At 43.3% G+C, this 27,605-nt stretch overlaps 1 protein-coding gene across 10 annotated transcripts in view; it reads left to right on the top strand.

The window, feature by feature from the left end:
• The window catches only part of SYT3 (synaptotagmin 3), a 255,817-nt gene that overhangs the window by 195,727 nt on the left and 32,485 nt on the right, over positions 1-27,605 (top strand). For all 10 annotated transcript variants that reach the window (XM_077259819.1, XM_077259821.1, XM_077259822.1 and 7 more), the window contains one exon: positions 895-1,444. In XM_077259819.1, the coding sequence (XP_077115934.1) occupies positions 895-1,444 (550 nt within the window). The remainder of the gene's footprint in view (positions 1-894; positions 1,445-27,605) is intronic.

Consider the following 27,605-nt stretch of genomic DNA (forward strand, 5'->3'; position numbering starts at 1 on the left):
ATAGGAAGTCCAAAGATTAACAAGTGGCCAGAAGTCATCAGATCGGGAGCAATGGTGGAACGGCAATCTGAATAGGCTTTGTTTCGTTGAGTTGCATCATGGTAAGCTGTTTTCCAAAGACTTTTTCCTGGCAGAATAACCAGGAAAAAGATTGTCTACATTACTTAATTGCATTTATTTTTGGCTTCATTTTTTTTTACAATTGGGTTTCATTAAGAATTTTTCACCATTTCGCCCTCTATAGCCTCTGTGTTGCATTGTATATTATTTTGACTTATGGAATGGCGCAGCGATCTGCTTGATTTGTTGTATGATGGATGCCACCATAGCTCAACTGACCCCAGTGACTTAGGGATCATTCCGACATCCATTTTTTGGTTCAGAGTTTCATCCGAGTGTCATCAGAGTTTGGTTAGAGAGTCATCAGTTTTTCTCGTATGTGAAAAAAAATCTTTTTTTCCTATCTAGCAGTCCGTAAAATTCGGACTGCATTTGGATGCCATGTGAATGCTGTCTGATTTTTTGAAACGGTTCCATTGACTTCCATTGACAATTTTTGGTCCAACACTCAGATCAACATTGTACATGTCTCTCCAATTTTACACAGATGAAAAATCACAGACCCCATTCACTGATATAGTAAAAAAGCACTTGGACGCAAAAACTGACGTCTGAATGAGCCCTTATAATGAAGCAGTAACGGTTTCCATAGTGACTCCTGTTATCTGCTAAATCTACAACCAAGCCCAAAAGTGTACAAAGCCTTAGAGAGATTTACAGTTGGGGGTATCAAATTTTTCACTGCTGACCAAAAGAAAAAGGAAATATGTATTTTTCAAACTATAGATGCAGTAATACAGAGAAAATAATATTTTCCACTTTTTTTGCTTCTAGATACAGTACGTTGCCCAGGCCAATGACGCAACAGTTATCCAGTCCTGACTTTTCAGGTCATGTGGATGAAAAACCGGAGCAGGCCACCAGTATCGGTCAGATTAAGCCAGAGCTATATAAGCAGCGGTCAGCTGACGAACAGATGAAGAAGCTGGAGGCCACCAGCTGTGGACGCATTAGCTTCATCCTCCGCTATGCCTACAACACAGAGCAACTGGTTGTAAAGATATTAAAAGCTCTAGACCTACCAGCAAAGGATGCCAACGGGTTTTCAGATCCATACGTGAAGATGTATCTACTGCCTGACCGAAAGAAAAAGTTCCAGACTAAAGTTCACCGCAAGACTCTTAACCCGATCTTTAATGAGACATTCCATTTTAATGTGCCCTTTAATGATCTCCAGAACCGCAAATTACACTTCAGCATCTATGACTTTGACAGATTCTCCCGACATGACCTCATTGGACAGGTGGTGTTGGATAACTTGCTGGATTTCTCAAATCCTACAGAAGAAACCCCTATCTGGAGAGACATCTTGGAAGCCAGTTCCGTAAGTCTTTAATTACTGTAATGTGGGAATAGGAGGACACATTATTTAAAAATTCACTAGAAAGTTTATAATTCCACTGCACTATTAGAGACGGTCCGGTAAGGCTAAAGTACTGCTCAAGTAGTCTCTTACTATTAATATTTATTATTATGGTGCCATTTATTCTATGGAGCTTTACTTGTGAAAAGGGTTGCACATAACAAAAAACAAGGGCAATAATCTTGAACAAAACGAGTTACTGACTTGTACAGGAAGAGAGAGGACCCTGCCCGCGAGGGATCACAGTCTACAAGGGATGAGTGGGGATACAGTAGGCGAGGATAGAGCTGGTCATGCAGCGGTATGGTGGAACGAGGCTTACTACAGGTTGTAGGCTTGTCGGAAGAGGTAGGTCTTCAGGTTCCTTTTGAAATTATGTCAACGAGCAACCAATGTGACAGAAAGATCTAAAAAAGTGAATTAGAATAAATAAGGTTGTGGTCGATCACTTGGTTAACCACCAATAGCAGTAAACTAGATAGTTTATATTCACAATATACACTTTAGAGTGTCTACAAAGAGAGGCTGGGGTTTTCAGGGCATACTGGCTGGAGACAGACCTGAAACTGATTTCAGCACGCTGGAGCAACTGGCATGTGATGTCACACTCTCTCCTAGGTACAGATGCCTGAGGGGGTATACTGATTCCTTACGCATTTTCGGAAAGACTCAGTAAGGGTAGTAGGGGGATGTTGCTCCATGTACTTTTATATATACCCTACAGCTCTACCCAATCCTACTATTAAATAATTTTTAATTCACTGCTCCAATTGTTACTATAAATAAGGAAACTGAGCCTTTCCAAAACGCGTAAGGGATCAGTATGGCATCTGTACCTAGGACAGAATGTGACATCACACGCCAGTTTCTCCGGCGCTCTGAAATCCGTTTCAGGTCTGTCTCCGGCCGGGACACCTTGAATACCACAGCGCAGCTTCATGTCTAGCATCTCCATCTACCGGTCAATTATTAACCTTTTATAGCCTGGTTGATTTAATGCATAAATAAATGTGAGGGGTCTTTGCAGAGACTCTAAAGTGTATGTTGTGACTGTAAACTATCTGTCTTACCAGTGACGACATCCTGGCTTGTGATTGGCTGTATCAGGAGATTGACTGGAACGAGACATCATCTGATAAAAAGCCCATTCCTGACTCTATGTGGCCTATTCCTGACTTTGTTAAAGGGTGCAAATTGCCTCTTCTGAGAAAAAGAGGACTTAACTCTATAGCGCCACCTATTGGAAGTAGCGATCCTACAAGTCACAATCAACCCTTTAACGAGTCGTGCAATATGACTTAGGATTAAAGCCAAATCAGTATCTCAATTCGCAGACACGGTGTTTCGGGCTGTTGGCCCTCGTCAGTGCGAAGCATGAGAACTGATTTGGCTAGGTGAGAGGTTCTGGAGTGGGGTCTAAGGGGCAACGTTTCTCCTTATGGAGAGTGACATACCATCTCTGGCTTGTCAAGGTAAGGAGGCTTATTCGCCGTGCAATGCTCCTCTGGGAATTTAAATATGCAAATTGCCTCTTCTGAGAAAAAGAGGACTTAACTCTATAGCGCCACCTATTGGAAGTAGCGATCCTACAAGTCACAATCAACCCTTTAACGAGTCGTGCAATATGACTTAGGATTAAAGCCAAATCAGTATCTCAATTCGCAGACATGGTGTTTCGGGCTGTTGGCCCTCGTCAGTGCGAAGCATGAGAACTGATTTGGCTAGATGAGAGGCTCTGGAGTGGGGTCTAAAGGGTAACGTTTCTCCTTATGGAGAGTGACATACCATCTCTGGCTTGTCAAGGTAAGGAGGCTTATTCGCCGTGCAATGCTCCTCTGGGAATTTAAATATGCAAATTGCCTCTTCTGAGAAAAAGAGGACTTAACTCTATAGCGCCACCTATTGGAAGTAGCGATCCTACAAGTCACAATCAACCCTTTAACGAGTCGTGCAATATGACTTAGGATTAAAGCCAAATCAGTATCTCAATTCGCAGACACGGTGTTTCGGGCTGTTGGCCCTCGTCAGTGCGAAGCATGAGAACTGATTTGGCTAGGTGAGAGGCTCTGGAGTGGGGTCTAAGGGGTAACGTTTCTCCTTATGGGGCATTCCTGACTCTGTTATGTGTCCCATTCCTGACTCTATGTGGCCCACTCCTGACTTTGTTAAAGGGCCCATTTCTGACTCTGTTATGTGGCCCATTCCAGACTCTACATGGCCCATTCCAGACTTTGTTAAAGGGCCCATTCTTGACTCTGTTATGTAGCCCATTCCTGACTTTGTTAAAGGGCCCATTTCTGACTCTGTTATGTGGCCCATTCCTGACTGTACGTGGCCCATTCCAGACTTTGTTAAAGGGCCCATTCTTGACTCTGTTATGTGTCCCGTTCCTGACTATGTGAACCATTCCTAACTTTTTCAAAGGGCCCATTTCTGACTCTGATATGGGACCCACAACTTTTAATTATACCCCAGGTCATAGTATTGGTAAATAATGATAAAATAAATATTTTTTCAAAGAAGCTCTCTTCAGCAATGACAGGGTAAAGCTAGCAAAAATGTTAGGGTATATGGATGTGATAGTGGGTAACTTTTGTTCAAACCCTTCTACAGCCATAGAAGAGCGGCATTATCTCGAGCAGATTGTATTCTGTGTAATAGCCGTTATTTGAATGGGCCATGTAATATTACTACTATCATCCAGACGGACAAGACCTCCATCAGATATCATTTCCCCCATATTTTCCATATGGTGCGTATGTGGTTTCCCTTCCCCCGCACACCCTCCCCCATTCTTCCAAATTGTTTCTGTAGTAAAGCTCAGGGGGTTAGTGGATGTTGCATCAATCAAGGCACTATTACATTTCTCTATTCTGCTGGTAATGTGTCAATTAACGACGGGCAACACAGCAGGAATAATTCTGTTACAGTGGATTTAATGATGTTCTTCCAGAGAATATTTTCAGAACTCCCCGTGTAACACTTCATTGGTGAATTTATTCTATTTTCTAATTGTTTTGTAATGTGGTGTGCTATACTACACAAGAACCTATGAGATTGCGATAGTTTACATAACTCTAGAGAGTACTTGTCCTTTCCCACAAAACCTGAAAACACCTGATTTAGTTGCCTTCATCACCCCTAGTAGGCTAAAACTGTTTTAGTACACATATCAGTCAGATAAACCCAAGAATTGTCTCAATTCTCGTGATCTGTAACTTGCCATTCATTATCTTTTAGTGGGCATTTCCTCTTGATCTGTATTCTGTCAGCACTATAGGTGCTGTAACTCCCTTTGACTTACTTACCAGCAGTGGTGTAATTCGATTCTCTTATAATACTTCCAACATCCTCCTCAACTATCGTGAGACCTTTTGTGCCCCTTAGGCTACAACACCCGTGTGCGATTATAACTAGTGATGAGTGAGTATACTCGTTGTTCGGGTTTTCCCGAGCACGCTCGGGTGGTCTCCGAGTATTTGTTAGTGCTCGGAGATTTCGTTTTGTCGATGCAGCTGATTTACGGCTGCTAGCCAGCCTGAGTACATGTGGGGGTTGCCTGGTTGCTAGGGAATCCCCACATGTATTCAAGCTGGATAATAGCTGTAAATCATTCAGCTGCCGGGATGAAAACTAAATCTCCGAACACTAACAAATACTTGGAGACCACCCGAGCATGCTCGGGAAAACCTGAGCAATGAGTATACTCGCTCATCACTAATTTTAACCCTTATACCCGCTATAGTTATGTCATTGCTTCCTAGCGTGCATATCTTCTTCCATTGTCCAATGTCTTGTCTTCCTTGAATTGAAGGCCTGCCTCTTTGCATGTGAAGTAACAGTCAATAGAAGAGTAATAAAGAGAAGCAAAAACTAGAGATGAGCGGATCACGCCAATTTCAAATTTGCTGGTTTGCGTGGATTTCTCGGGAATTTCGATAAATGGAAATTTATTTTTCGTTATTATACTCTGTGATCTCTCCAGACGAGAAAGCATACATAACGTAATATATAAAAAATAAAAAAAATGCCTTTGCTCACCTCACCACTCAACTCTCCGACCCGTGAACTTCTCACTGTCAACTGCCAGGTCTTGAATTCTATGGGCCTCTCACGTTGGACTGGAACCCACCAGCTGCCCCTTTCCTCTCCCCCTAAATCATCACCATGTCTCGGTTCCATGCTATTTCTGCGTTCTAGCTACCCCTTCTTATGGCTTTGTGATCTCTACATAATAACAAAGTAAAATTTTAAAACTTTATTTACCCTGTGCAAATTTTTCATGATTGGTCGAGTGAGCGTTCATTTTTCTGGACTAGTTCTGCCTCCCATCCTCTAGGCACTTCCCCTTCGGTATGTGATTTACAAAACTTGCAAGGACTGCATCACCGTTTGTTCCTTGCAAGTCGTATGGTGTTCTGCCTCCCTTGTAATGCGCAGTGAAACCGGATTTACACCTCCTAGCTTCTTCAGTTCTCTGCAGACGCCCAAAGAGGGTGCCAACGCTCTTGCAAATTCTGTAAATTGCACACAGAGAGGCGTGCTTACGTGATGGGAGGCAGTGCTTAATTCCGGTTAGTATAAAATTGGCATGCAGACTTCTTGTGTTGTCTGTATAGCAGGGAGTGTGTGCTTTATGACAGCTGGGAGACGATTGGGCGTCAATGTACAATTTCCAAAAAGTGATGGAACTCAGCCCCTCCCCCAAAGGTGGAAAGTGAGAGGGAAACTGCATACAAAACCATATCTGTGTATATACTGTACATCGTCACTATTCTGCCTTACCTAGGCTTTCATTTGTACAGTAAAGCTGTCATTACCTTGACCTCCATCTAATGATGACTCTGCTCAATCTGACACAGTCTATACAGCAAAGCTGACAGCCTATTGTGAAGGGATCTGTAGAAAAATGGCAGTGCTCAAGCATTTGTTTATAAATATAAGAGCAAACAAAATTGAAAAAAAACTTGATAAAATATGTTTAAAATATATAATTTTTTTCTGAAATTCGTTCTCTTTACTTCAATGAATGTGGTTTTAAACAATGAACTATTGTTGTTTTTTTTCTTCTTTTCTCCCTGTATTTGGAAGGTTCTCATTCTTTACCTTTCATCGAGACTTTTGAGGCATGAAAGATGATTTATAGGACGCCATGAGCTTTTTCTCTCTCTCTCTCGGGCTTCGGTGTTTAGAGATGTTTTGCATCACAAACTCTTTGTTATTTGTCATATGAAGGGAACGACGTGCGCTCTTCTAAGCCCCTCACTTCAAGGTGACATACAGTCTTCTTAATGTCACTTCGGGCTTGAACCAAAAAGTGCATACGCTATAACGATATGCAAATCGTATGCAAATCAGCATCTTCCAACCCAAATATTTGTATTTCTGGACAGACACATAAGACTTTGCTTGTTTTTTTTTATTTGCCTTCACGTTATCCCCCCATCACCTACATCTACATGGTACGGTGACTACACAGATGTTCAGCCAGGCAGCTTTGACTTTAAGAGTTTAGGTCGTCCATAAATTACCTGCCGTAATTGATGTGCAAATTAATTTGTTTGCTCTTGGAATATTTTCATCTCATTACTTCTGGAAATCACCCAATGAATCACAGGAAGGGATGTGTGGGGGATTTTAGAGCGTGCCAATCAACTCTTCTTAATCTTCCGAAATTGGAAAGCTGCTAAATTATTTGCAAACACTAAACTCTTGTCTTGACGACTATTACCGGATTTCTCACAATTCCATCAAATGTAACATTACCCAAAGTGAGAGTGAACCCCGAGCTGTTCCTCCTGAGCTGCTCGTTAGTATTACCTACCGGATCCCTGGTTCTCCTTCCTAATGCTGCTAATTATCCTTGTTGCTCTCCTGGTTTTCTTTTTCAGAGGTGACCTTATTTCTCCATTGTATTCATGTCTATGGCACAGATTGGTTGCAACTGTAACTTTCGGCCTAAAATATCTACTAACTTTCTTTTAATGGCTTGACCGCTGCTGCTAATTAATGGCTGCTCATTGGCTGCAGCAATCACATGACACCTCCTGCCAAAAGAGAAAGACTAGAGACTGGCAGGGGACACTGACAGCTATATGGAGGTGCGGCTGGGGTCTGGTATGTCAGTATGTTTGTTTTTATTTTAGGACCATCATGGCTCCATTATTAAAGTATTACAAATTAATGGCCATCCCCTTTAATAAAATACCAGAGCCGCAGACAAGGGGAAATACAATAGGCAAGAGCAGACATAAGGTCTTGTTCAGGCAGGAGACCCATGGACACGCTTTAGACTTGGTAACTTAGGGATTTTTTGCTCTCGCCCTGCCCTTGTACATTGGTGGATGGGGTTTATGTAAAATGTACCCCTTTTTTTGGCAAATTTAGGACAGTTTGCTTAAATGTAGTTGCCAACATTATGTTTTTTCAATCTCTTGAATGTCATATGGATCCCAGAACTTTATGCTTTCATCTGTAGGAGGGCCTCACTCCCTACTTCAGGCACTGGTTCATGGATAACAAAGACTCAGATCGATTAGGACTAGAGAGACCCAATTATAAAGGGAAAAAACGCATCCAAAATCACTGACTCCAGTGGGAGCGCCTAAGTGTCTTATGTGCATAGGGGTCAAGGAGAGAAGGATTGGGCACGTTGAATTTTAAAATGAATCTATCAGCAGGTTTTTGCTATGTAATCTGACACCACCATGATGAAGGGGTTGAGACCCGAGATGAGCGGTGTTCGAGTCGAACTGTTTGCCAATTTCAAATTCGAGCTGTTTTGGACGGTGTTCGAGTCGTTCAACGAACCCGAACAATTTGCTTAAAATTCGGCTGTCGAGTTTCTGTTCGATAACTGTTCGTTCACCAAAAGCCCAGCTTGATTTGCACATTAAAAATGTCTATCATTGTTAATGGACTGTTTCAGTGTATAGTGGGCGGGGGGACGGGGGATAGATCTGTGCTAAAATAACGCCGATCTCCATTTTTTTTTCTTTCCCGCATTTACAGAGGGGCAGTGCAGTCTCTTAGCCTATCAGCAGTGCACACACAGCAATGTACATGTGATGCACACAAGCAAGGGCTTGTGTCATTGGCTGTGTATGTCACATGTCCTTGCCCTATAAGAACCAGCCATTTGCCCCGTCGCCACCATTTCCTCACTGCTGCAGCTTAGTGTTAGACGGCACCGCTGCTACTGTGGGTGCTATAGAGTATAAGAGTGTGAATTGCGAACGAATTGTCAGAGAGATAGGGTTAGGGAGTCGGGAGGAGTCGGGACTAGTTGTAATATCAGCCCTTTTCAGGGTAGGTTACAGCAGTTCATAGCACTGTTTGCCAGGCAGGTCTGAGCCAGCGCTGTGCAAGTGTTAGTAATAGTCACAGCATTTGGTGTAATCTAGCTCAGCCAATCCTTTTGGGCTAGTAGCATTGTCTGATAGTCATCTGAGTAGCCCGCCTGTGAAGCTAGCTACACCGCCTGTGTATCTCAATTTTTCCTGCATCTAACCCAGTAAATCATTTTGGGGTTTTGGGCATAGTATCAGTGTCTGCACATCAGCAGAGTAGCCCGCCTGTGAAGCTAGCTACACCACCTGTGTATCTCTATTTTCACTGCATCTAATCCAGTTAATAGTTTTGGGCCTAGGAGCAGTGTCTGCACGTCAGCAGAGTAGCCCGCCTGTGAAGCTAGCTGCACCGCCTGTGTATCTCTATTTTCACTGCATCTAATCCAGTTAATAGTTTTGGGCCTAGGAGCAGTGTCTGCAAGTCAGCAGAGTAGCCCGCCTGTGAAACAAACTATACCGCCTGTGTATCTCAATTTTCACTGCATCTAATCCAGTTAATAGTTTTGGGCCTAGGAGCAGTGTCTGCACGTCAGCAGAGTAGCCCGCCTGTGAAACTAACTATACCGCCTGTGTATCTCTATTTTCACTGCGTCTAATCCAGTTAATAGTTTTGGGCCTAGGAGTAGTGTTGAGCGATACCGTCCGATACTTGAAAGTATCGGTATCGGAAAGTATCGGCCGATACCGGCAAAGTATCGGATCTGATCCGATACCGATACCCGATACCAATACAAGTCAATGGGACTCAAGTATCGGAAGGTATCCCAGATGGTTCCCAGGGTCTGTCCGGAGGCCCCTGGACATCACCGCTGTGAACCGGCAGCCTTCTTTGCTTAAAATGAGCGCGTTCAGCACCTTCCATGATGTCACGGCTTCTGATTGGTCGCGTGCCGCTCATGTGACCGCCACGCGACCAATCAGAAGCCGTGACGTCATCCCTCAGGTCGCGGCTTGTGATTGGTCGCGTGGCGGTCACATGAGCGGCACGCGACCAATCAGAAGCCGTGACGTCATGGAAGGTGCTGAACGCGCTCATTTTAAACAAAGAAGGCTGCCGGTTACCAGCGGTGATGTCCAGGGGCCTCCAGACAGGTGAGTATATCAATATTTTTTATTTTAATTTTTTATTTTACACATTCATATGGATCCCAGGGCCTGAAGGAGAGTTTCCTCTCCTTCAGACCCTGGGAACCATACACTGGAAACTTGCGGTATCGGAATGCTCAACACTACCTAGGAGCAGTGTCTGCACGTCAGCAGAGTAGCCCGCCTGTGAAACTAATTACACTGCCTGTGTATCTCTATTTTCACTGCATCTAATCCAGTTAATAGTTTTGGGCCTAGGAGCAGTGTCTGCACGTCAGCAGAGTAGCTAGCCTGTGAAACAAACTATACCGCCTGTGTATATCAATTTGTACTGCATCTAATCCAGTTAATCGTTTTGGGCCTAGGAGCAGTGTCTGCACTGTCGTCGAGCCCTGGTGCAATACGGTATGACGTATAGCCTGGGCCAACGAGCTCAAGAGGTGGGGCAAATCACGCTGCAGGAGTGGTCTCAGATCAGGGACCTATGCACCCTTCTGCACAGTTTTGAAATAGCAACAAAGATGTTTAGTGCTGACGATGCCATTATCAGCATGACCATTCCGGTGATTTACATGCTGGAGCACACCTTACACAGTGTTCAGATGGTGGAACAAGAGGAGGAGGAGGAACAGGAGGAGTCATAGGTGGAAGGGATCATATCTCCAAGGTCAAGAAGGTTGGCAGCACCAAGGCAGCTGGCATTGGAGGCTGGGGGAGAGGGATTACCGAGGGCGCATGGTAGCAGCCAAACTGTTGAGGAAGGTGCAGGAGGTGAGGAAGAATTGGAGGACAAACTGGCGCTTGGCATGGAAGACTCATCAGATGAGGGAGACCTTGATCAAATTTCTCTTGTGCGAGGTTGGGGGGAGAGGGCAGACGAAGGAAGCATGATTCTCACCTCGCCACCACCAAGACAACAAGGACTTGGTCCTCCTGGATGTGCAAGACACATGAGTGCCTTCTTGCTGCACTACCTGCAACATGACCCTCCGATTGTCAGAATCCGAAGTAATGCCGACTACTGGGTTGCCACACTCTTACATCACCGGTACAAAAGCAAATTTGGCGAAATAATTCCTGCCAAAAAAAGGGATTCACATATGCAGAAGTATCAGCAGAGACTGTTGCAGAATCTAACATCTGCTTTTCCACAAAACACCAGTGGTGCACGTAGTCAATCTCTGAGTTCTAACTTGCCAACCGTGGGACTATCGAGTCATCACTCTAACCGTAACAGTAACATTGTATCTGGTGGTAACAGCAATTTTTTCCAATCGTTTCAAGATTTTTTTAGATCATCATTTGCAAGGCCACAGGAGACAAGAAGTCTGATGCACAGCCAAAGCCTAGAGAGGATGGTACAAGAGTATCTCCAAGTTAACATCGATGCCATGACTGTGGAACTGGACCCTTGCTCATTTTGGGCTTCCAATCTTGAAAAATGGCCTGAGCTCGCCACTCATGCCTTGGAGATCTTGTCGTGCCCTGCAGCCAGCGTTCTCTCTGAACGTGTGTTCAGCGCTGCTGGTGGTGTGCTGACAGATAAGCGCACGTGGCTGTCCAGTGACAATGTAGACAGACTAACGTTCATTAAGATGAACAAATCCTGGATCCGCAAGGACTTTTCTACCCCTGTGTCATCTTGGGGAGACTAAAAGCTTGATGATTTTTGAAAATCACCTCACCAACCATTTTAAAAAACTCTGGCGAAATTGATGCCACTTAAGTGGTGTCTGTGGCCGAATTTTTTGAAAAAATGGAGACTCTTATTTAGTCCCCTTGCTGAGTTTTACATGATGTTGCCATCGTCAATTCCAGGTGGGTGGGGTCATCTGCAGAGTTGTTTACTCATACTATGGCCTGGGATTCAGAGGTCTGCTCCAAAGCTTCAGTGTCTGCTAGTCAGCAGAGTAGCCCAGCCACCCACCGCCTGTTTACCTAAGTGCTATTTTTAATGGCATCTGGCCCAGGAAATCCTTTTGGGCCTAGTAGAATTTAGTGCTACTCAGCAGCGTACCCCACTCATGAAGCAAGCTACACCTCCTCTTTACCTAACTACTATTTTGTAATGGCATCTAGCCCAGGAAATCTTTTTGGGCCTAGTAGAATTTGGTGCTACTCAGCAGCGTACTTCACCCATGAAGCAAGCTACACCGCCTGTTTACCTAACTACTGTTTTGTAACGGCATCTAGCCTGGGAAATCCTTTTGGGCCTAGTAGAATTTAGAGCTACTCAGCAGCGTACCCCACCCATGAAGCAAGCTATACCGCCTGTTTACCTAACTACTATTTTGTAACGGCATCTGGGCCAGGAAATCCTTTTGGGCCTAGTAGCAATTTCTGCTACTCAGCAGAGTACCCCACCCATGAAGCAAGCTACACCGCCTTCTTTCTTTCTCAATCTAACCCCTCAGTTCTGGGGTGTCCACTCTCCCTCCAGCTCTCTCGTTCTCACAGGGGGACTACCGCGTGTTTTCACACTGTGGCGAATCTTTTGGGCTCAGGAATAAGAAGTCGTCGAGGTAATAGATAATACGTGCCGCCTTACAAACGTCCATGACGACACATTCGAGGAAGCAACTAAATGCCTCAAATAGTGAGCAGGATATGGAGCACCCCATGGGCAAACAGCGATCTATGTAGTATGCTCCTTCACAGAAGCAGCCCAATGGGAGGACACTATTCGGAGGCACAGGTAGTAACCGGAACGCCCCCTCAATGTCTGTTTTGGCTATTAGGGTGCCCCATACCAACTTCTTGACCCGCCTGATTGCCTCGTCAAAGGAGGTACAGTACATAGTACTGTACTTGGTTCCTGGTTCCGCGTCGATGTTGTCGTTTACTGACCTGCCCCTTGGATATGACAAATGGTGGATTAGTCTGAATGTATTGGGTTCATTTTTTGGCACAACTCCCAACGGGGGTACCATTACGTCTTCTAAGGAAAGTGTTCTGAATGGACCCGCCGCCATTCTACCTAAAGATATTTATTTTTTTTTTTTTTTTGTCAAGACGTCTGGGTGTTGGTAGAGTGAGCTTAGATTTTTACTCCAGCCTTTCTTGATTTGAGAAGGGCATGACATGCCTATATCTGTGTCTCCTCCTCCTTTTACTCCTCCACCTCTTTTCTTTTCACATGACTATATGTAGTTGTGACTTTTCCATGTGTTTGTTGTGTCTTCTGAGCAGTTTGTCAGCTTTTGGACACCTTTTAAGGTGTTTTCTATGTGTTTTCCATGTGTTTGTGTTTGCTTGCCATTGGTTTCAATGGGGTTCAATGGGGTTCGACGGTATTCGTCGAACGTTCGCCGAACAGTTCGTCGAACATGTCTCTGTTCGACGAACCGAACCGAACCCGAACACTGGGGAGGTGGCTCATCTCTAGTTGAGACCCTGATTCCAGCGATGTGTTACTTACTGGGCTGTGTGTTTCTGTTTCAATACAATCAGTGTTTTATCATCACGAAATTATTATCACTACAGGACTAGGTGTCTAGTGCCTCCTTGTCCAACCATGCCCCCAACACTGATACAGTGTATGCAGAAAGCAGCCAATCAGTGGTGTGGGCGGGGTTATATACAGCTCATCATTCCGAGCTCCACTATCTGCAGCAGAAAAAACTGTGAATGTATCAAAATGACAGCGTTTTGACCAGCAAGTGACACACCACTGGTATCAGAGTCACTGCCCCATCATTATTCTGATTTCAGATTGCATAGTAAAAACCGGCCGACAGATTCCCTTTAAGGACTGATCCTTTGGTTCTCACGGGAAATAAGTTGCCACCAGAGTTATTAGGCAGCATGTTATCCCCCTTGGAACTTGCATGATGTTCAGACCATGAAACTTTAAATCTATTTCTACTTTGTCATCCTACACTAAAATTCCCAAAAGAGCAAGTCATTTTCCTCTATATTTAAAATATTACTTATCGTTATTAGAAACAGTCGGTAAGTTTGTGGTCAGACATATCACCCAAGGCTAATTTTACTTTGTGTTTAGGAGCATCTCCATTCATCATGGAAAGTTCCATCAACAGTCAAAAGCCAAAAAAGTGTCCATTTGGCCTCCATTAGGCCGGTGTAAACAGTTAGGTCCAGAAATCTTTGGACAGTGACCCAATCTTTGTGATTTCAGCTCTGCAGGCCACTATTTTGGATTTGTAATGATACTACTGAGATACGATTGAAGTGGAGACTTTCAGGTTTAACCAAAGGGGTTGAACAAAAGTATCCTGTGAAACGTTTAGGAATTGTAACCATTTTTCTTCAATGCCTCCTCATTTCAGGCGCTCAAAAGTAATTGGACAAAGTAACTTTACCATAAATACAATGTTTATTCTTAATGCTTTGTAGAGAATCCTTTGTAGACAATAACTGCCTGAAGTCTGGAAGCCATGGACGTCACTAAACGTTGGGTTTCCTCCTTTTTGAGGCTTTGCCGGGCTTTACGGCATTGACTTCAGTTGTTGATTGTTTCTTGGTCTTTCTGCCTTTAAGGTTTGTCTTAAGCATGTGAAATGCTGCTTGATGGGGTTGAGATCTGGTGATTGACTCGGCAATTGCAGAATATTCCACTTCTTCATCTTAAAACACTTCTGGGTTGCTTTCACGGTGTCATTAGGATCATTGTCCATCTGTACTGTCAAGCAATGTCCAAGCAGCCTTGCTGCATTTGGTTGAATCTGAGCAGAAAGTAGCGCCTTGTACACACACAAGTTTCATCCGGCTGCTTCTGTCTTCAGGCACATCATCAATAAACACTAGTAGTGACCCAGTGCCATTGGAAGCCATGCATGCCCGCACCACCACACCACCTCAAACATGTGTTACAGAGGATGTGCTGTGCTTTGGATCATGAGGCATTCCTAGCCTTCTCCATACTTTCTTCTTGCCATCATTCCGGTTCAGTTTGATCTTAGATTCATCTGTCCAAGTACTTCTTTTCCAAAACTGGTAGGCTTCTTTAGATGTTTTTTGTGGCAAAGTCTAATCTAGCTGATTAATGGTTTGCACCTTGTGATGAACCATCTATATTTGCTCTCATGAATAGTGTTGAGCGATACCTTCCGATATTCGAAATTATCGGTATCGGATTGGATCGTCCGATACCGGCAAAATATCGGATCTCGCCGATACCGATACCCGATACCAATACAAGTCAATGGGACACAAATATCGGAAGGTATCCTGGATGGTTCCCAGGGTCTGAAGGAGAGGAAACTCTCCTTCAGGCCCTGGGATCCATATTCATGTAAAAAATAAAGAATAAAAATAAAAAATATGGATATACTCACCCCTCCGGCGGAGCCTGGACCTTAGCGGTGTAACCGGCAGCCTCCGTTCCTAAGAATGCAGAGTGAAGGACCTTCGATGACGTTGCGGCTTGTGATTGGTCGCGTGACCGCTCATGTGACTGCTCACGCGACCAATCACAAGCCGCAATGTCATCGCAGGTCCTACACTCACTGCATTCTTAGGAACGGAGGCTGCCGGTTACACCGCTAAGGTCCAGGCTCCGCCGGAGGGGTGAGTATATCCATATTTTTTATTTTTATTCTTTATTTTTTACATGAATATGGATCCCAGGGCCTGAAGGAGAGTCTCCTCTCCTCCAGACCCTGGGAACCATACACTGGGAACTTCCGATTCCGATTTCCGATATCACAAAAATATCGGAACTCGGTATCGGAATTCCGATACAGCAAATATCGGCCGATACCCGATATTTGCAGTATCGGAATGCTCAACACTACTCATGAAGTCTTCTCTTTATGGTAGACTTACAGTGACGAGCAAAAGCATAACAATGTTCTGAACTTTTGACTTTCAGGCTCCATATCTTACCATCCACTATGGCTTTGATCATTTTATAGACAATCATCTTGGCTATCTCATATATAAATTTGACTTGCACCTGTTGTGGGTTCACAGCAAAAGTTTCCAAATGCAAATGCCATGCCTGGAATCAGCTCCAGACATTTTACCTGCTTAATTGATGATGGGTTAATGAAGAAAATCCCATGCAGCCCATTAAATGCTTTTGTGATAATTGTCCGATTACTTTTGGTCCCTTGAAAAAGAGACAGCTAAATATTAGAGCTGCAATTCCTAAACCTTTACTCTAGTTAGGATGTGAATACCCTCAAATTAAAGCTGAGTCTGTACTTTTAGCCCATATTGATTATATAACTGTATCATGAATATGTTTTGGTAAACAGCTAAAATGCCAAAACTTTGTGTCACTGTCCAAATACTTCTGGACCTAGCTGTATATCAGTAGGTGGTACTGCTAGGTTATCACACAGATTACATCTGTTTTCTGTTTCAAAACAAGCAAGATGTGTGCAGTTTTCCTGCAGAGCCCCCACAGGTGAAAAATGGTATTGCATATGCTGGGTCCTCCAGAGCCAGAGATGCTTTCTTGTTAATAGATTAGGATTCTGAATGTGATACCTCTCCCTAATTTGGCATTCTCTGAAACAGGATTCATTCTGACATGGATTGTCAGTTAGTACACCAGTTTCATCAGGTCTATAAAATCTTTGAAATTATGTTGTGTGTTTTGTGACTTCTAGTGATAGATACACGTTCAGTAAGAGTACAGGCATGTACGTACGTGCTTAGGATATATATAAGAAACAAGGATCTGAGTTACTTTAGTACATATTCAGTAGTTTGCAATTAGGAAGGTGTCTGAGGGTTAAAAAAATCTTTAAGCTGCTTCCAGTCTTTTTCAACCGCCCTCTCAACGGGAATGCTTGTTCTGGAGGAAAACAGTAGCAAAATGCTCAGTTTCACCGCGGCTAATTAGTATGCTGCCAATTTTCTGCGATGGAAGAAAACTTTTTATCTGGGAAGCTGCCGAGGGAGCATCACTATTGGTACACGGCTGCGTTATCGTGTTCGGGGAGTTCTGCCGTTTCGGATTATCAGCCGAAAGACAAAAGACAAGAAAAATAAACATATCTTACAATTATAAAAAAGAGATGGCGCCTTTTGGTGCGACGGCTTATTTTACTGCAGTACATGTTTTCTTAGGAAAAACATTTTATATTTTAACACTGTACTTGATGGCTTTGTTTATTTTCATTTTTTTACGTGGCGGGTGATTCCACGGACCACTACTAGAGGATAGGTAAGTAAACATTGTCTTTTATTTTTTGGACTATACTTAATTATTTTTTTTCTGTTTTAAAGGGGTCAACAATCAATGTTGCTTTTGGCTTAAGAGTCCTATGACCCACCAAGGAATGCCAGCAGCTCAACCAAGATGTTCTACTTTCGTACAGTGAGTGGAGTGGGCTCAGGATCCTCCAGTTGATGATGCTTAACCACTTAAATGCCATGGCCAATCTCTGACAGTGGCCATTGTTATGGACTGACCTGAGTTGTAGTAGTGATATTGCAATCACTAGGGGCAGCACCAGCAGGTTACATAGTCAGGAATAGCCAGAAGTGAGTACACAGGAGCAGCAGTATAGTTGGGAGGATAACCAGGTTGCGTAGTCAGGAATAGCCAGAAGTTGGTACACAGGAGAAGCAGTATAGTTGGGAGGATAAGCAGGTATCGTAGTCAGGAATAGCCAGAAGTCGGTACAGGAGTAGCAGTATAATCGGGAGCATAAGTAGGTATCGTAGTCAGGTGTAGCCAGAAGTCGGTACACAGGAGCAGCAGTATATTTGGGAGGACAAGCAGGTATCGTAGTCAGGAATAGCCAGAAGTCGGTACACAGGAGCAGCAGTATAGTTGGGAGGATAAGCAGGTTGCGTAGTAAGGAATAGCCAAAAGTCAGTACACAGGAACAGCAGTATAGTTAAAGGATCAACAAGTTGTGTAGTCAGGAATAGTCAGAGGTCGGTAAACAGGAGCAGCACTATAGTTGGAAGGATAGACAGGTATCGTAGTCAGGAATAGCCAGAGGTTGGTACACAGTAGCAGCAGTATAGTTGGGAGAATAAGCAGGTATCATAGTCAGGAATAGCCAGAGGTCGGTACACAGTAGCAGCAGTATAATCTTGAAGATAAGCAGCAGGTGGAATGAAGCTTGAATAAAGGCTGGGAGCTCAATAATCTCTCAAGGAAGGAAGTGCACTGCCAGGTTTAAGTAGGGTGTTCAGTCAGGAGATCACAGGGTTGAGCCAATCAGGAACTCAGGGTGCAGACAATCAGGAACTCAGGGTGGAGAAAATCAGGAACAGCACAGGTACTAGTATTTGGGTTAGCAAGGAACTGTCCATAGAGCTGAATAGCTAAGAGGGAAGAGCTGCTGTCTGGTGCACAAGAGCTGCTGGCTTCGAGTCCTGTTAGGCATTTAAATGGTGTGTTCCAGGGAAGGGGTGCTTATTATCCCTTCTTTCACGACACATTTACTGGCTGCTGATGGATTGTCCCTGCAGGGCACACATAACCACCATCTTTTTGCTTCTTTGAAGCCTAAGTTGTGGCTTGGCTTTGTAGGAGACCTTTATTTTTACCACATAATACAATACTGACCAATTAATTGTAAGTTCAAGTCCTCTATGGGGTCTCAAGAAATATAAAAAGTATTTAAAAAAGTTTTTAAGCTATAAATATGGTAAATCAAAATAAAAATATGTGAAAGTTTGAATCTCCCCCTTTTTTCCAATAAAAAATGTAAAAAAATAATACTTTGTATTATCATGTCAGCAAAAATCTAATCTATCAAAATTAGATATGAGTGATTTAACCATTATTCAGCAACAGTCAGTATTCCGTAAATGTCGGACGAGATCTCTGAGAAGAGTCTCCTGCTTGCCGACATCTCTGCCACCTCTTCTTCATTTTTCATTATGGGTAAAGTAAATGACGGCATTCAAAACGTCAACTCATTAAGCATAAAAGAAGCTCTAATATGGCTATGTTGTATGGAAAAAATGTAAAAAATTATATAATGGTTTGAAGAAGGGGAAGAAAATGTGAAACGTGCAAAAATGAAAATATGGATGTTGCAGGAAGTGGTTAAAATAATGCAACTTGGCCTGAAATGCGGTAATACAAAGTATTAATGCCTGATGTGCATGCATTCTCTGAAGACCAATATTAGTGATAGTTAATAATTATACATGGTAAAAAATCAATAGAACACCAATGTCTTTACATATAATTATGCAAATCTTCAAGGCTCTCAAATAGTGAGACACGTGCATTACCCAATGTCATCACACATTCCTTCTGTCTTCTACATTTTACCTTCACTCTTTGCTTCTAAGGTTCGTAGATGCTGAAATATTAATACCAAGTCATGTATAATGGATCACGTAACGCAGGTGCCTATTTTGTTACACTCTTGTACAGTTTCTCATCTTCTCGTCTGCTGCAAGGAGCACAGGACTGCCAAGCAAAAAAATAGCATAAAATATAATATTCTATTCCGCCTTTTTTGCCATATCTTAAAGTGAACCTGTCGCTTGCCATAAGCATTTGTTTTTTTTTTACCCCGTGTAAATGCTTTTCAATCCTTTTTATTTAATATCCTTTGGGATTTGAGGTGACCTTAGAGCCTAGGAAATGTCTTTTTGGGGCAAATTGAATTGAATCTGTCGTCAGTTTCAAGTGATTCTGTCCAAATCGAATTTCGGCAGATTCACTCATCTCAAATTCAAGACTGTTGCTAGCTATAGCTTTGTAGGACTTCACTCTCCTGAAGATCTGTCTTCTTAGCAAGTAAAGGAGCTGTTAAATGTCCCAAGAGCATAATTTATGGGGAGAAAGAAACAAATACTGGACCCATTTTGTAGATACTCAGCAACACTTGTGCCAAAATATTATACATCCAGTTTAGCACTAATCTTTTACATATTTCCATTAATGTGTTGCAAAAGAGAATGAGAGGTTTACAATCCCCGAGCTCCCCTGACTCTGCCTCACTTTTCCATTTTGCGCTGCGTCGCTCCATTGCAGAGATATTCATATTTATCGTTTTGGAGCACAGTATGTGAAATCTTTGCTTTGCTGTCTAGTTGGTCTTTTTTCGATGCATATGCTTTAACCCCTCTCTCCCAGATGCTGCCAATCACAGCACAACACCTGATTGAGCAGTCTTAGATTGGCAGCATGTGGGAGGGAAGGATGAACGCATAGTCAGAGAAGACTAGGAGGAAACGCCCAGTTGCACTACAAGCAGAGATTTCACACACTGCCCTCCAGAAGAAACAAATGTGAATATCTCTGCAATGGAGCGACGCAGCACAAAACAAAAAAGAGTGGCAGAATCCGTAGAGTTCAGGGATTTCTTTTTCATTGTAATTAATTCAATTATTTTGACAGGTCCTCTATAAGGGTGACAAGGTTCTAGATGTGTAAGAAGAAAATTGACCTCTCACTTCCAATCCACTCAACTTCCTATTACTTTTGATTTCAGTTTTATGGAATTATTTAATAAATATGTGGATTTTCATCGTAGTACTGTTGCTATTTTTTGTATAGCACCTCAAGAGTCAACAATCCTTGGTTAGCATCTGAGACGCCTTTTGGGACATGGTGAGAATAGAACTTTCATTTTGGTTTCAATTACCATATTTTGCACTAAAGTGGCCAACATGACACTTACTTCTGCTGAGACGTTCCCTACGGTAGTAACTAGTTAATTGTTTGCGTTTACTTGGCTTTTTTACAGCTAGATGCCTCCTTAAATATGCGATTTTCATTATCCTCAACACCAGCACCTCCACCATTCATAAAACAAAGTTGATAAGCGATTTCATTAGAAGAATATTGGCTGGGACGATACCCTCCTGAGTATCCTGATGTGTATTAGTAATTCCATGTCGCCTTCGATGAATTTTGTGGGATTGTGTTGCTTTTCATCTGCGGCGGCCTTGTTGTGTCTAGCGAGACTAGTCTGTTCTGCGGTTTTTATTTCACATCACAAATGGATTTGTAGCGCCACAGATCGCTGGCTCCGACAAGCCATACATATTTATCAGGTTGGAATTGGGACATGGCTGAACGCAGACAGGAACACTGGCTACAGACGGGGAGAACAAAAAAAAACATTTAATGTATGTTCCTCTGCAAAACAGTGAATTTTTTTGTGCCAGGAAAAGACTAGCTGGTTTACTAAACTGGCACAAATGAACAATGCAAGCACCCAGAACAACGACTGATGCCATGTCTGTGATGCATATATTTTACTATTATTTTACTGGTTATCAGATCTAGTATTCTGAAGACTGGTCCCAGTCTGATAAGCATTCAACAAGTCCAGACTTTCTGTATTACTGATTCACCACCAGGTCAATGATTGGCACTGAGAGCATAATTAATAGCAACTAAGTATGTAGAGGAAAAAAAAAGAAGAAAATACTGCATAGTGTTGGTCTTTACCACAGTACTCAGTGGCGGACACTTTTTCAAATCCCTTATCTTCAACACCATGAGAAAAGGGCATCATCCATGCCAAGGGTCATGTCCTTTTCCTTCTCTGCTAGCATTGTGATCCCTTGCTTGTTTAGGAGATTCAAGCAATGTCACATTATTCATTGGAAACGGTAAAAGAAACACCAGCACCCACGTATATTGAAGTCCTTTATCCAAGATCTATTCCATCAGAACATCAAAAAACATGATAAATGATATGTTTGGGCTCTTTTTGAACAAGGCTCAGAGCCGAAACATGTCACTTTCGATGTTTTTTGATGATCTAACAGAAGAAATCTTAGAAAACTATTTCAATGTACGTGAGTGCTTATTTTTCTATTATTTATTACAAGTGGGATGTCATCCCCTGACAAGAGTACCACAGCCTTATGGACTAGTCATTGAAAAACAGATTGTATTAACGTAAGTTGGATGCCCTCTACATGGCCCTTACATGATGGGCTATGTGCATGTTATAAATGCTATACAGTATATATGCTTCAGTAGGGGGTTTAATATAAGATACCGGGGTCTTCATTTTCTTACTTGAAATTGGTACTTACATAATTTATTCTTTTCTTACCTCTCACTTTCAACTTTATTTTCCATGAGAATATTGTTAAGCCTCATTGTTAGATCCCTTTTGTGCCATTTTTTGGCTCATGATAATCTTTATGCTGTATATTTTTCCAGATTTAAATGGCCATTTCACACATATTTGTGCCAGGATTTTCAATATACAGTAAATGTGGGCACGAACATTAGAATAAATAATTGGAACCTGCTGATTTTTAAAGGATCAGCCAGTGGGGAAAAACTCAAGGCCCCCAAACACATTAGACTAACGTTAGCCAAATCTGATTATATCTGCAACAATCTTATGTAAATGAGGGCCCCTAACTGTCGTCCTACAAATGATGTAGGGTTAGCAGTGTGCTTCTGTGAATGGGAGAGTTGTGGAAGATAGTTATCGTTGATGGCCGAACATTCGGCCAAATTATCGTTCAGCTGACACCTATCTGAAGTGTAAAGGGGCTTTAGAGTTCCCTCATGCCTGACACTAGTAGAAAGAAGGATTTAATTTGTTGGATTTCAGCATGCTCAATCCATTGTTGCTTAAATAGATAAAGTGTCTGTTAGTAGTTTATTCTCCTTCCCCAGCTGAAATTCATCAGTCATTCCAATTGTCCATATTTATGTATAGTCAGGACTCAGAAGGGACATCTGTTGGGTTTGGCTAACAATAATCTATGGTGTGTGACTAATGTATCATGCATTTGTCTCATCTTACCAGTGTCCTGGGTGAATGGCTGTTGACCTTGGTTTGATCATAAATGTGCCCTTGAAAGGCCATCAGTGACAAACTAAAGCCTCTTATATTGTTTAGATCAGGGGTGTCAAGCTGCATTCCTCGAGGGCCTCAAACCATATGTGTTTTCAAGATTTCCTTCTCATTGCACAAGGTGCTGGAATCATTCTGTGCAGGTGATTAAATTATCACCTGTGCAATACAAGGAAATCCTGAAAACATGACCTGTTTGCAGCCCTTGAGGAATGCAGTTTGACACCCCTGGTTTAGATGGTTGTTGGTTGAACAATGGTTTTACCAATCGTTCAGCCTGCAGCCATCTCTCCTGATTTCCATCTCTTGTGTTCTCTTTGAACAAGCCTTTGTCAGCAGTCTCTGGTGGGTAGCTTATCTCTTGACGAACAAAAATATCAGCAGTCAAAAAATCAGACATTCTGGATCCTTCTAAACATGAAAAGAAAGCAGATGACAGCACTTCGCTACAAGGATGCATGTTCCCAGTCCAAGAAACCCACTTGGAAAATTCAGCAATCCAGAAGAAAAGAGGAACAGCATCCAATCCAGGTTTAAAAAGTGGAAAAACTTAATTCCGCCATTCCACGTATCATGGCGGAATAATGTTTTTTCACCTGGATTGGACACTGTTCCTCTTTTCTTCTGGAATGCTGGATCCTTCTGTCCTTTAATTTCATCTACTCAATAACAGTCAATAAACTCCTATATACATTAGACTGTTGGCTGATCCCGTCAAGTCGACAAGTCCTACATAATTTCAAAGATGTCATTCACCAACTGCTCTCAATTCTTCTATAAGCCCTGAGCATGCAAGTGTTTTCTGTGGTGAGAAGGGAGAAGACACCTCTGACAGCAACTTCTCAAGAACAAAAGAACCAGGTGCTGAAGTTAAACATTATCTGTTGATTGAGACTTGGGAAGAAAGTGGTCAAATTTGTTGGTAGTAGAGTCATAACCATCAGGCTCAGTTGACTTTTCTCTTTTTTCACCTTAACCTTAAAACTGGAGCTGGTCTATAATGATTGTAACTAGGGTTGAGCGAAACGGATCGGACAAATTCAAAAATCGCCGACTTTCGGCAAAGTCGGGTTTCATGAAACCCGACCCGATCCCAGTGTGGGATCGGACATTCGGTCGGGGATCTTCGCGCCAAAGTCGCATTTCGTATGACGCTTTCACCGCCATTTTTCAGCCAATGAAGGAGGCCGCAGAGTGTGGGCAGCGTGATGACATAGGTCTTGGTCCCCACCATCTTAGAGAAGGGCATGACAGTGATTGGCTAGCTTTCTGCGGCGTCACAGGGGCTATAATGGGGCGTGTACGCCGACCGCCATCTTACTTCTACCGATCTCAGCATAGGGAGAGGTTGCTGCAACTTCGACAGAAGAAGGGATATAGTTAGGGAGGGAAGATTAACCCCCAAACCGCTTGTGCTGGAGCGATTTCCACTGTCCAACACCACCTTTGTTTTGCAGGGACAGTGGAGGCTAGATTTTTGTGCATCAGCTCTGTAGCTTATTAGGCTGCCTTATAAGGCTCCCTGATAGCTGCATTGCTGTTTGCACCGCTGCTGTGCAAACCCACTGCTTTTTTAAAAGCAAAAATCCTGTTGCTCCTTTCTGCAGTTATCTTGTTTATTTGTCCACACTTTTGTGTGCAGCAGTCCTTTTTGTTGCTGCCATACTTGTCCTGAGATCATTGTAGGGAGATAGAAATAGTACTACAGTCCTTGGATTTTTTCAGATATCTTCCAGCCACTTGCTGCCACTTACATTGTGTTGTGTTACACACTGTGCCTGAGTTTTGGTGCTGTCTCCCCCCCAAAAAAGGGAGATTAAAATTCTCACAAAGTGGATATACAGTACGTCAGTTCTGTTAGTTTGTTGTATATCAGCCAGCCACGTTCTGCCACTTACAATGCATTGTAAAATACAGTGGGCCCGAGTTTGGGTTCAGTCTCCCCCCCAAAAAAGTGAGATTGAAATTCTCACAAAGTGGATATACCTCAGTCCTCTTAGTTTGTGGTGTATCAGCCAGCCACTTGCTGCCACTCACAATGCGTTGTAAGATACACTGGGCCTGAGTTTGGGTTCTGTGTCCAAAAAAAAAAAGTGAGATTGAAATTCTCACAAAGTAGATATACCTCAGTCCTCTTAGTTTGTGGTGTATCAGCCAGCCACTTGCTGCCACTCACATTGCATTGTAAAATACACTGGGCCTGAGTTTGGGTTCTGTGTCCAAAAAAAAAAAGTGAGATTGAAATTCTCACAAAGTGGATATACCTCAGTCTTCTTAGTTAGTGGTGTATCAGCCAGCCACTTGCTGCCACTCACATTGCGTTGTAAATTACACTGGGCCTGAGTTTGGGTTCTGTGTCCAAAAAAAAAAAAGTGAGATTGAAATTCTCACAAAGTGGATATACCTCAGTCCCCTTAGTTTGTGGTGTATCAGCCAGCCACTTGCTGCCACTCACATTGCGTTGTAAAATACACTTGGCCTGAGTTTGGGTTCTGTGTCCAAAAAAAAAAGTGAGATTGAAATTCTCACAAAGTGGATATAGCTCAGTCCTCTTTGTTTGTGGTGTATCAGCCAGCCACTTGCTGCCAATTACATTGTGTTGTGTTATACACTGGGCCTGAGTTGTGGTGCAGTCTCCACCCAAAAAAGGGAGAATTAAATTATCAACAAGTTTATATACACCTTCTACCTTGTTTTACAGTACCATATAACGGTTGTTATTTTGGTTAGATTATCCCAAAGATGAGGAAGTGTGGTGGAAGATGCCGTGGGCGGTCGTTCCCAGCTGGTACTGGTGGTGGTGGTTTTGGAGCATCTGGTGGTAGTGGGAAAAGGAAAATAGCAGCTAAGGCTGGAGGTGTTGAGCCAGCGTCATCGTCTGCCTACACAAGGCCTCGAAGGCTTCCTTATCTGGGAGTAGGAAAACAAGTTTTAAAGCCGGAGCAGCAGGAAAAAGTTTTGGGTTTCATTGCTGACTCAGCCTCTAGCTCTTTTGCCTCCTCTTCAGAATGTTCCAAATTTAAAAGCAGTGAGTCGTCAATGGATGCTCCCGGTCAGGAACAAGTCGCTTCCTTGTGTCCTTCACCCAAACCAAAAGTGAAGGATGCGTCAGGCGACACTACAGGTTACTCAGTTACTCATTGGAGCTCTTTACACATACCGTGCCTGGGTTAGAAAGGGAAATTGTTAACAGCCCATTACAAGATGAATCGGACATGGAGTGCACTGATGCACAGCCACAGCTAGATTATTATGCTGTTCCATTGACTCAGATCACTACATTGCCCACGCAGTGTACTGAGGCAGAATCTGACCCTGATGAGACTATGGTGCCCCGTCCCGAACGCTATAGCACCTTACACGGTGACACAGAGAAAGATGCACATGACATTAAAGAGGAGGTGATAGATGACCCAGTTGTTGACCCAGATTGGCAGCCATTGGGGGAAGAGGGTGCTACTGACAGTAGCTCAAAAGCGGAGGAGGATGATCCGCAGCAGCCATCTACATCGCAACAGCTTTTATCTGGCAGGCCCGTCTCAGGCCAAAAACGTTTGTCAACCAAAAAAACAGTTTTAGGACAGCATGGCCATCCGGTGAAAGTAGCACAGCGTGCAATGCCTGAAAAGGTATTCCATAGTAGGAATAGTGGAGTGTGGCAATTTTTTAACCACGATCCGAATGATCAGTGCAAAGTTATCTGTAGGAAATGCTCAAAGACATTAAGCAGAGGGAAGAATCCCCAAAATTTAAATACAACGTGCATGCGTAGACATTTAACCAGCATGCACTTGCAAGCCTGGACTAACTACCAAATGTCCCGTACCGTTGGTGCACCTGCTCAGAATGAAGGTAGTCAGCAACGCTACATTGCTTCCCTCATTGTAAGCCCACCGGTTAGGACACCACCAGCAGCAAATGTGGAGGTATCATCGCAAGGCCAAAGCAGTCAGGGAATCACAAGGTTTTTAGTAGGAAACACTGTATGTAGGTCAACCTCTAGAATACCATCACCAACCCTCTCAATCCGCCATGTCCACCACCACCACCACCGCTTGTTCCACCATATGCAGCTCTCCAGTCCAGCTCACCCTACAAGAGACTCTCGTTAGGAAAAGAAAGTACTCATCCTCTCATCCGCATACACAGGGTTTGAAGGTGGAACTCCACACTGCACATGGTTCAGAGGCTGTGCGAACAGAGGCGTGCTGTAATGTATTTGTGGGAGAATACACATACATGGGCAGGCAGTTGGATGGCAGACATGGAGTTGTCAGGTGTGCAGTGGTCGAAGCTACAAGATCTCTGTTAAGTCCTTCAGTGTTTTGAGGAATGCACATGGCTGGTAAGTGCAGATGACGCCATCATAAGAATGAGCATCCCACTAACGCATCTGCTGATGCAAAGTTTGACGCACATTAAGGAGCAGGCATCTGCAGCCGAGGAAGAGGGAAGCCTTGATGACAGTCAGCCATTGTCTGCTCAGGGAACTCTCCTGGATGAGGTGGGGGACAAAGAGGAGGAGGAGGAGGAGCATGATGGGGATGAATATTTATGGGAGGAGGATGCTTCTCAGGGGGCAATAGAAACTGGTGGTGTTGCAAGGTCAGGTACAGGGTTTTTGCGGGAGACAAGTGATGTTGATTTTCAAGAAAGTGCTCCTCAACCCAGCACAAACAGTGAATTGACACCTGGAACATTGGCCCACGTGGCTGAGTATGCCTTGCATATCCTAAAAAGGGACCCCCGCATTATCAAAATGATGACCGATGACGATTACTGGTTGGCCTGCCTCCTGGATCCACGGTATAAAGGAAAATTACAAAATGTCATGCCACATGAGAACCTTGAGCAAATATTGGCTACCAAACAAGCAACTCTTGTAGACCGTTTGGTTCAGGCATTCCCAGCACACAGCGGCGGTGATGGTTCTCACACGAGCTGTAGGGGGCAACATGGCAG

Source organism: Ranitomeya variabilis, chromosome 4 (genome assembly GCF_051348905.1).
Source record: "Ranitomeya variabilis isolate aRanVar5 chromosome 4, aRanVar5.hap1, whole genome shotgun sequence".
Lineage (NCBI taxonomy): Eukaryota > Metazoa > Chordata > Amphibia > Anura > Dendrobatidae > Ranitomeya > Ranitomeya variabilis.